The 9069-nt window shown below is 53.5% G+C and overlaps 1 protein-coding gene across 3 annotated transcripts in view; it reads right to left on the bottom strand.

The window, feature by feature from the left end:
- Positions 1 to 1608: 1608 nt before the first annotated feature.
- The window catches only part of Rbsn (rabenosyn, RAB effector), a 24075-nt gene continuing 16614 nt past the window's right edge, over positions 1609 to 9069 (bottom strand). For all 3 annotated transcript variants that reach the window (XM_015495053.2, XM_048787157.1, XM_015495054.2), the window contains 4 exons: positions 7321 to 7407; positions 6788 to 6890; positions 6046 to 6150; positions 1609 to 5115 (listed from right to left, as the gene is read on the bottom strand). In XM_015495053.2, the coding sequence (XP_015350539.1) occupies positions 4024 to 5115; positions 6046 to 6150; positions 6788 to 6890; positions 7321 to 7407 (1387 nt within the window). In that variant the 3' untranslated portion in view covers positions 1609 to 4023. The remainder of the gene's footprint in view (positions 5116 to 6045; positions 6151 to 6787; positions 6891 to 7320; positions 7408 to 9069) is intronic.

Below are 9069 nucleotides of genomic sequence, written 5' to 3'. Positions count from 1 at the left end.
GGCCCTGGCTGGGCGCGGGCAAGCGGGAGTGCGCGGCTCTGATAGCCACCGCCACCTGCGAGCTTTTGTATTTTCACGTTCTGTCAATTAGTCAATTCCCCACCCGCCCACGGGAAAGTATTTTAAAATAGGCTCGAACTCTGCCATAGGAAATAAATCAATACACCTGTTACCGCTGCCAAGTCAACTGAGAGCTTGCTATTCAGCCCCCAAATCAACCCATTTTTCTCTCTCAAAATCTTCAGTTTTGAAATGAAGAGTTGGAGCCCGGCGCGGTGGTAATCCCAGCGACCAGAGAGGCTGAGGCAGGAGGATCGCAAGTTAGAGGCCAGCCTGGGCAATTTAGTGAGGACGTGTCTTCAAAATAAAAAGGGCTGGGGATGTGGCTCAGTGGTAGAGCGCCCCTCGGTTCAACACCCAGGAGGAAAAAAAGTTCAAAGTACACCATTTTCAAATCAAAAACAAGCTGATTTGCCAAAGGAAAAAAAATGAATGGTTTGGGACCTGTACCTCCGGACCTCACTAGCGAATCTTGTGAAGGATACTTTTGCCAGCTACTGGAGAGGCTGAGGCAAGAGGATCATAAGTTCGAGGCCATCCTGGGCAACTTATTGAGACACCCCCCCCCCCCGTCAAAAGAATTTTAAAAAGGGCTGCAGGTGTAGCTAAAATGGTAGAGCGCTTGTTTAGCACGTGTGAGGCCCTGGGTTCAGCAGAGCAGTGTTAAGCAAGTTTAAATATACCCCCCCCCATTCATTTCTTCACCTATTAACTGGGCACTTGGGAAGATGGAGGTAATCCATGCCATATACTTGGGGTTCACCGTGGCCCACAGTCAGCACTAATCATCCCCTCATTTAGCAATCCACATAGGTCCTGGGGAGGTCTGAGTTTCGAGGCCCAGGAGCACCCAACCTCTTTCCCCATTGCCTGTTTCTGCCATTTCCCTCTGAAGAGGAGGCAGTTCTCTGCACCTACAGAATGTTGATGCTGCTTTCTATCATAATTGCTTTTCTTATAGGACTACGTCTTTTACTTAACTGGTAATCTCAATGAAAACTGATTCACTAAATCTACTCCTTTCCTGAAATCAACACCAGGAATGGCAAGATAGAGCACCCCCCCATATCCCCCATCTGTCCCCATCCCTGAGCCACCTCAAACTCCTCCACTGAGGGCAGAGGAGGGGGGCTGGGTTTCAACACTCCTTCCACACTGGCTGTGTGACCCACACCAAGCCACCCTCTTTCCACCTGCCACATGGACACTCGGGCCTGCTGGCGAGCAGGGAGGTGAGGACATGCTGTGGAGTGCCTGGCACAGTGGTAGGTGCAGGTCTCCCCACCTCCCGGGCCTCACTTTCTTCCAGTGTGAAATGGGGGGAGTGGGACTGTGCTGGTGTGAAGTGGCTCAGTACTGCTGGTCACCTGGGGTAAAGCAGAAATGGAACTGATATCTATCCCCTGCTCAGTGACCTTGATTTTTATCCAGAGGCCTTCACCAGACAGGTAACAGGGGAGTTGGGACGGTCACCATCGAGAATGGTAGATGTTTTGTGGCGAGTATCACTGGAGGCACCCGTGGACATACATACACACTCACACCCCCGACCATGAATAGCTGTTATTTTATTGTTTAAAAAAGGTTCCAAGGCCCCAGAGTAGCACATGCACATAAACCACCTCCGACTACCTCATCAGATGACCAGCACAGTCTGCTACTCCAGTCTGCGACGTGATGAAGAGGCCAACTTCCCACTTCAATCCCATCAACTAGGCCAATGTCCAACCTTCCGCATGGCTTGCGAGGACTCAGAGGTACATTTTAGTGTCTGCACGGCAAAGCTACATTGAGTCGCAAATGAAATGAGCAAGTGTCCTTTGTGTATTAGACAGGGAAACGGGGACAAGGCGTGTGAGGGGAAGCCAGCTTCACTAGACGCCTCAGTCCCGGAAGTCTCTTTCACTATGACCGTGATCTAAGCTAGGAGATCTGCCAGTGCCGCAGGTTTGTGGACCAGAGGGAGCTGCGTGCTCTGAAGGGCAGCGAGACAGTCACATGAGGTAAGAACTTGACACTGGAGTTAGAGTTCAGGGGCCAGCCTTCCTGACGTCAGCCCCACTCTGAAATCCATCCTTCTGCCAGCGTGGATTCTGGGAAATGATTCTGTCCAGGGGGTAGAGAGCTCTGGCTCCTGTCCTGTCTGGTTTCCAGGAGACCCTGAACATGGAAGAACTCACTGGAAGATGATGAGCATGGAAGAATCTCGCGAGACCCGAGGGCTCTGATTTTAGTTGGGTTTAGTATATTCCGTGAGTTGGTTTTATTCTAAAGTTTTTAAAAACTTGCGTTTCTCACTACGCTTTCTTATTGTTACCTGGGGTCGATCTCAGGGAAGGAGATTTGGGGAATCAGTTTTCATTGAAATTACCAGCTAAGAGACATTCTTCTAAAAAAAAGCAACTTGAGAGGAAGCAGCAGTTCGCTTCCCTCAGTGCAGAACCTCCTCCTCTTCAGTCAGACAGAAATGACAGGGAGGCGCCTGCTGAGGATCTCCAGAGCCCCAGAGTGACAGCATCAAGGGCTTGGAGAAGAAAAGGGGCCTGCAGCGGGTGACATCTTAGATGCCAGCCGCACACTTCCCAGAACAGCCCACCTACAGTCCTCGGGAGCAGAAGCCCAAGACACAGCAGCCTCCACACCCTACTGCCCCTCATTCCTACAACCCTCTACAGGACTTTTTCTTATGGCCCAAAATCCCAGCAGGTGCTAGAGAGAGAGGAGCAGAGGGGACACAGGTGTTCATGCTCTCGGGAGTCTGTACTCGCATTGTCTAGAGGGGTCTTCACCTGCGTGCAACAAATGGATTTCAGCTGTCACACCAGGAGCCCACGGGCGCTTGACCCAGAGTTCGTTAAAGGGTATAAAGTGACTAGTGGTCAGTTACTGTTCATGAACTAACAAGTGGAATTGTAGAGGCCCTGCCCAGCACTGGGTTATCATGATACCAGTTGGTCAGTGTCCTCTTCTGGCCTCAATGAGGACTGAGGCCACTTGTGGAATGATCCTGGGCTGTGCCTCTTCAAACATTGCAGTGTCTTAATACTAAAATGGTAAAACGACGTCTACCAGTGCCCGGGAAGGGTGAGCTAGAGGAGGAGGGCTGAGGAGCAGCCTTGGAAGTCAGTTTGTCCTGTGACCCAGGGCAGCTTCTCCTCTCCTGATGATGCTGCACAGAAACTTCCTGACCTCTGATTCCTGAGACGTACGCTGAGCCCCGATCAGAGTCACCAGCCAAAGCTCAGGAGGGAGGTCCCTGGGCACAGACCACGGTGCTATCACAGCAACATCTGGAGAAGCTCTTCTCCCCAACAATGCTAACATCAGAAAGCCGGCTGCTCCTGGTTCCTACAGCACTCATGGTCAAGTTCACAGACACCCTAACCCTGGGAGGAGCTTTGTTCCTTAACCCATATGCATCATCGTCTTATATGCAGGACACCTATAAAAACTGCTCCAGTTTTTATAGGTGTCCTGGACATAGGACAGTGGGAGACAACGGGTTAAACCCTTGTCATAAAAAGAGGTGCTGGGCTCTCGGGGTCCCCCTCGACTACAAAGGTAGGAGACTCTGAGCATCGTGCTGAGGAAGCCACAGGTGAAACCGAACCCAGAGCCTAACAGGGTGACTTCTGCTGTAGCAGAGTACAACGCTGCGGAACTCATTAAAGGGACGCCCTACACAAGGCCACCCCATAATACTGCACAATGACTGGGACAGGGCAGCTGGGAACGGACCCCAGAGGCACACCGCGGCCATTTCTGCCCTGGCCCTGGACAGCAGCGTGACTCGATAGTAAAACTGTGAAGTCCCTTTCCAAACGGGGAACCCCCAATTAAAAAAAGAAAAAAATGTAGGGAAGCCAGCGAGTGACCGCGTCTTTGCTAGTGTGGCCCCTTCCCATTACTGGTGGTGGCGACCCCTCCCAGGGCACAGCGCAGCAGGCCCCGCCCCGCGCCCCGTCAGTCAGGGCCCCCCTTCTGCTTGGCCAGGGTGCACTTGAGCTCGCGCAGGTTCTCGGTCAGCACCTCCACCTCGTCCAGGCGGCCGCACTGCTTGGCGTCGAAGATGTAGGCCTTGATGTTGTCGATCTGCTGGAGCAGCAGCTCCTCCTCGATGGGCGCCTCCACCTCGGGGCCACTGTCGCTGTCCTCGAAGGGGTTGCCAGGGGCAGGGCGGCTTGCAGACCTCGGGTGGGGACGGTCCTCCTCGTCCTCGAAGGGGTTGGGCGCTGCGCCGTTAGGGCCAGTGAAGGGATTCCCGGGCTCGGCCTCCTGCTCCTCGTCGTCCTCGAAAGGGTTGTACTCTTTGGGGACAGGGGCCGAAAGGCGGGGGGCGGCCTCTGCAGCAGCGGGGCTGACGGCGCCCTCTTCGGTGGGGCTGGAGAGGTCTTCCTCGTCGAAGGGGTTCAGGGAAGGCACGTCATTTTGCTGTGACACAGTGGTCTGGGGGAGGACGTCCTGGCCCAGGGCCGGGGGCCCGGAGGCCGCGTGGACGGGAACTCGAGCTAAGCTGGGGGAGGGGGTCTCGGGGATGGTGGCGCTCTGAACGGGGAATGAGCCCAGGTCCAGGGCGTGGGCAAGGTGGGTGCGCGGCCCCCGGGAGGCCTCCAGGTGGAAGGGCGTCCGCGGGTGCAGCGCTGCGGCCTGGAACTGCTCGCACTCGCGCTCCCACTCCCGCTCCCTGAGCATCTGCAGCTGCTCGCGCTGCAGGTCCTCCTCCTCGGCCTGCCTCCGCGACAGCTCCACGGCCTTATCCGTCTGCTGCTGGTCGTACTCGTCCTGCAGCTGCCGCAGGTTCTCCTGCAGCGTGCGCACCTCGTCGGCGCGGCCCGCGGCCTTGGCCTGCCTGATGAACGACGTGATGTTGTGGATCTGCTGCAGCAGCGGGTCGGGGTCCTCGTTCTGTCCCTGGCCCTCAGACAGCGGGAGCCAGCCCTCGGCCTTCCTCAAGGGGGCGGGGCCTCTGCGGAGGGATGCCACCTCCCCGTTGGTCGCGCGGGATGCCAGGCCACTCTGCCTCCCCTCCAGCCGTCGCTGGGACTCCAGGGCAGCCTGCGGAGACACCAAGGCACAGGGTCACCACCACGGTCGCCAGGCCAGTGGCCACCTGCACTATCAGCCACAGCTGTGGTCCCTGCAACACTCCAGTTCCCTCCCAGAACTAAGATACCCAACCGCTGGGGTCAGGTGTTTGGTTTTCAAAAATAAAGTAAGGACTGATGATAAGTGAAGGGCCAGGAGTCTCTCCATCTTAGCTTCCCGACCACACAACCTGACCCTGACCACCAAGGGCTGTGAACCTCAGCCACACGTTGGAATCTCACGAGTGCTCAATGCACTTGAAGTAGGCAAGTGCTCTAAGCCACACCCCAGCCCTTTTTGAAAATTTCATTTTGAGCCAGGCACGCTGGCCCATGCCTGTAATCCCAGTGGCTTGAGAGGCTGAGGCAGGAGGATCATGAGTTCAAGGCCAGCCTCAGCAATTCAGCAAGGCCCTGAGCAACTCAACAAGACCCTGTCTCAAAATAAAATATGAAAAAGGGCTGGGGATGTGGCTCAGTGGTTAAGTGCCCCTGGGGTTCAATCCTCACTACTAAAAAAAAAAAAAAAAAAAAATGTTTCATTTTGAGACAGGGTCTCGCTAAGTTGCCCAGGCTAGCTGCAAACCTGAGCAGTTGGGACTACAGGTGTGTGCACTGCACCTAGCTACTTGCAGATTCCAAGTTTGGGAACCTCCTGATGTCTTGATCCCCTGCAGCCTTACCAGAGGGCGGTATAGGCATGAGACAGTCACCAAACTGCTCAGAGGAAACTAGGACCTGGCAAGAAAAAGAATTATTCTGGTTTCCACAGATCAGCGTGAGGCTGGAACAGGGCAGAAAACAAGAGCAGCAAGAGGTTCCAACACAATGTGACCCGCAGGACCTCTCGGGGCCTACCGGGCTGCAGCAGGTGGTGCAGCCTGGGCCCGGCCCTGCTCACCTGTCTCTCCATGGCCCTCTTCCTCTCCAATTCCTGCTTCCTCTTCTTCTTCAGTTCCTCAAACTGCTCTTTGGTTGGCAGTGACATCAAGCCGAGCAGCTTCTCCTGCAGGGGACACAGACAATTTTACACTTAAACCCTTTTGGGAAAAAAGCGATCCCCAGGTGAGCCCATGGCCCTTCGATAGATCGTGTATTTTTAGCTCTTTATTACTGGTTCCCCCTTCTAGAATATCAGCTTCATGACAGCAAGAATGGGTGTCCCCCTTTTTAGTACAGTACACCCAGCACCTAGAATACTGCCTGGTACCGAGTAGCTACTCCATTAATGGTTGCTGAATAGAGTCACTCAGTAATCAAAGGAGAAAGACTAAACTCTCAGCACTATGATGAGAAAACACACCCCACACACCTCTTCCCATGACAGCTGTTGGAGCTTTATGTAAAAAAGTGCTCAGGATCTAAACATTCAGTGATGAAAACCAGAAGCCACCAATTTGCAAATATGCACTAACTCCGTTTGTAGAAAATGCAAAGAAGAAAAAAACAAATCTACCCGAATGATGAGGATGACATTGGGGACACAGGATTAAAAGTATTTTACTTTTCTCTGGAATATGGTATGATGCATTCATAATTGTAAAAAATAATAAACACGTAAACAGAAAAGCAGCCAGCCACGGCACAGATGTGCCTTCTGGGGGAGTCTGCACCACATCCCTGCTGCCCTGGGAGGACTTTACCTGCACAAACAGCGTGGCTGAGCACCTGATCATCCTCTGCAGGCGCAAAGTGTTCGGGTGTGGTGGGGGGTCCTGGTTCAAGCCTAAGGTCAAGATCTTCTTACTGGAACGGAAAAGCACAGCAATGTAACAGTGCAGCCAGTCTCAGAAACAGCTGTGGAAAGCGTCTGGCACTGCCTGGCTTCCTTGTTGGGAAGATGTACGGAAGCCCATTTCCTACCCTTTGTACCCAAGACCCAGACACAGCTCAGGGACTGACCTCATAAGTAGACCCAGCCTCACAGGTAAGCAACCTGAGCAACTGCACAAGGCTTGACACTTAAAGGGACCAGGTTTAATGCCCTCCTGTTGCTGTCTGAAAGTTCTTAATGATGTTTAAATGGGACAGCATTGATATTTTGTACAAGGACCTGCCATTTATGTAGCAGATCATGCATGTTGGAAGGACAGTGATTCCTCCTCCCAGTTATCCTCCTGGGTCTCTCTCTCTAATCCCTACACCTCAAGGAGCTGGTTTATCTAAGGGTCCTTACCTTAAGGCATCTATTAGCTCATATACTTTTTGCACTTCAATTCGAAGGTCACTAGCATGTTCCAGGCTGTAGGTGGTCTCCCCAGCGCTGGGGGAAAAAAAAAAAATCAGAGAAAGTTTGATGTTTCACTATCTGGACAACGTAGAATAGAAGGATTTTCAAGTCTGGAAGTCTCACAAGGACAGGGTTCATCCTCTCGAAGGGTGTGCTGGGTATACTGTAGCATTCTTGGGACGCACTAACAGACCAGAACTGCTTTTCAATGTACAAGTGCCCAGGCACCAAGACTTTGGAGCCCAGCTCGGCCTCCAGAGAACTGGACGAGGGCTTTGTCTGGACATCTTTGAGTCGTGGAAGATCACAAGGCTAGCCCAAGCCTGAAGCCGCTTCCTAAGGTGTCAATCCTATCAGGTCTCAGTCACTTGTTCCCTTGGTGACAAGTGTGCGCTCCCAGGTACAGGAAGCTGGGGAGAGCAGGTGCCGTCTCCCCTGTTCACTGCTAAACTCCCAGCACAGCGCTGGGCTCAGGAAACACCTCCTGGGCGAGCGAGCAAAGTGACTTTAAGCCTTTAAGAACAGACCTCTGAGACTGCTCAGCTACAGGCGCAGGCCAGGGAGGCTCCTGAGCCCGCAATCGCATCCGAGGCACAAGGTAAAAAGCCACAGGACAGAGGGAGATGAGTCTCTTGCATAACAAGGTCACCAGGACAGTGCTGAGTGCCAACTCAAAGACCAGGAAGTCGCTCTCCTGCTGTTCTTGTGGAAGGTCAGCCCTGCTCTGTTTGTAACCAGTGGGCGACGGGGCAGTGTGGGATACGTTCCAGCAGGTTCCAGGGGGGAAGGAGAGGAGACAGATGCTCTGGGCCGAGACCCTCTGTGTAGGGCTCATCGGACGTGGCTACCAACATCAGTCGGGTGCCTCCTCCTACCTGCCCCTGGGGAGGGCAGGACCCTCCACCGACTGAATCCACTCCTCAGGAAATTGCAGGTGGAGAAGAAAATGTGCCCCTGCCTGCTGCCCTTTAGAACCAGTGCTCTAGGACGAGGACGGAGAGAGGAAGGTAGATCCAGGAGGTGCAGATGCAGGGGAGGGGGCAGGAGGAGGACAATGGCAGCCGAGAGGGCCCAGGAAATAGGGTTTCCTCCCCTTCCAGCTAGCCTCTAGGAGCGGGGAGGAGCGGCACCCACTGCTGCAAGCCAGCCACGGGCTGCATGTGGGCCACCATGCATCACACCCGAGTGAGGAGCACCATCTGGGGTCTGGGAACTTCTCAGGGACATCTCCTCTGTGTCAGACTGCCCTAGAACACTGTGAACTCCTATTCCGCTCTGCCATGTCCCACACAGCACCGGAGATGAGTGTGACCCGCCAAGATGACCATCAACCTGTTGAATGCAAGACATCACCAAGCAAGACTCGGCCCTTGAAACCTTATCCCTGCCTTTAATGGACCCCCTTAAATAAAGCAGTAGAGCCATCTTCTTTTATCTAGCTCCAGCTCCCATGTGGGCTAAACCTAGCAGGAGCTCCATTTTTGAAAATATACTTCTGGGGGCTGGGGATGTGGCTCAAGCGGTAGCGCGCTCGCCTGGCATGCGTGCAGCCCGGGTTCGATCCTCAGCACCACATACAAACAAAGATGTTGTGTCCGCCGAAAACTAAAAAATAAATATTAAAAATTCTCTCTCTTTCTCTCCCTTCCTCCCTCCCTCTCTCATTCTATCTTTAAAAAAAAAAAAAAAAAAAAA

The sequence above is a fragment of the Marmota marmota genome, unplaced genomic scaffold (genome assembly GCF_001458135.2).
Source record: "Marmota marmota marmota unplaced genomic scaffold, marMar, whole genome shotgun sequence".
Classification (NCBI taxonomy): domain Eukaryota; kingdom Metazoa; phylum Chordata; class Mammalia; order Rodentia; family Sciuridae; genus Marmota; species Marmota marmota.
Note: the sequence above shows the minus strand (reverse complement) of the source record. Positions and strands in the feature narration are given on the sequence as shown.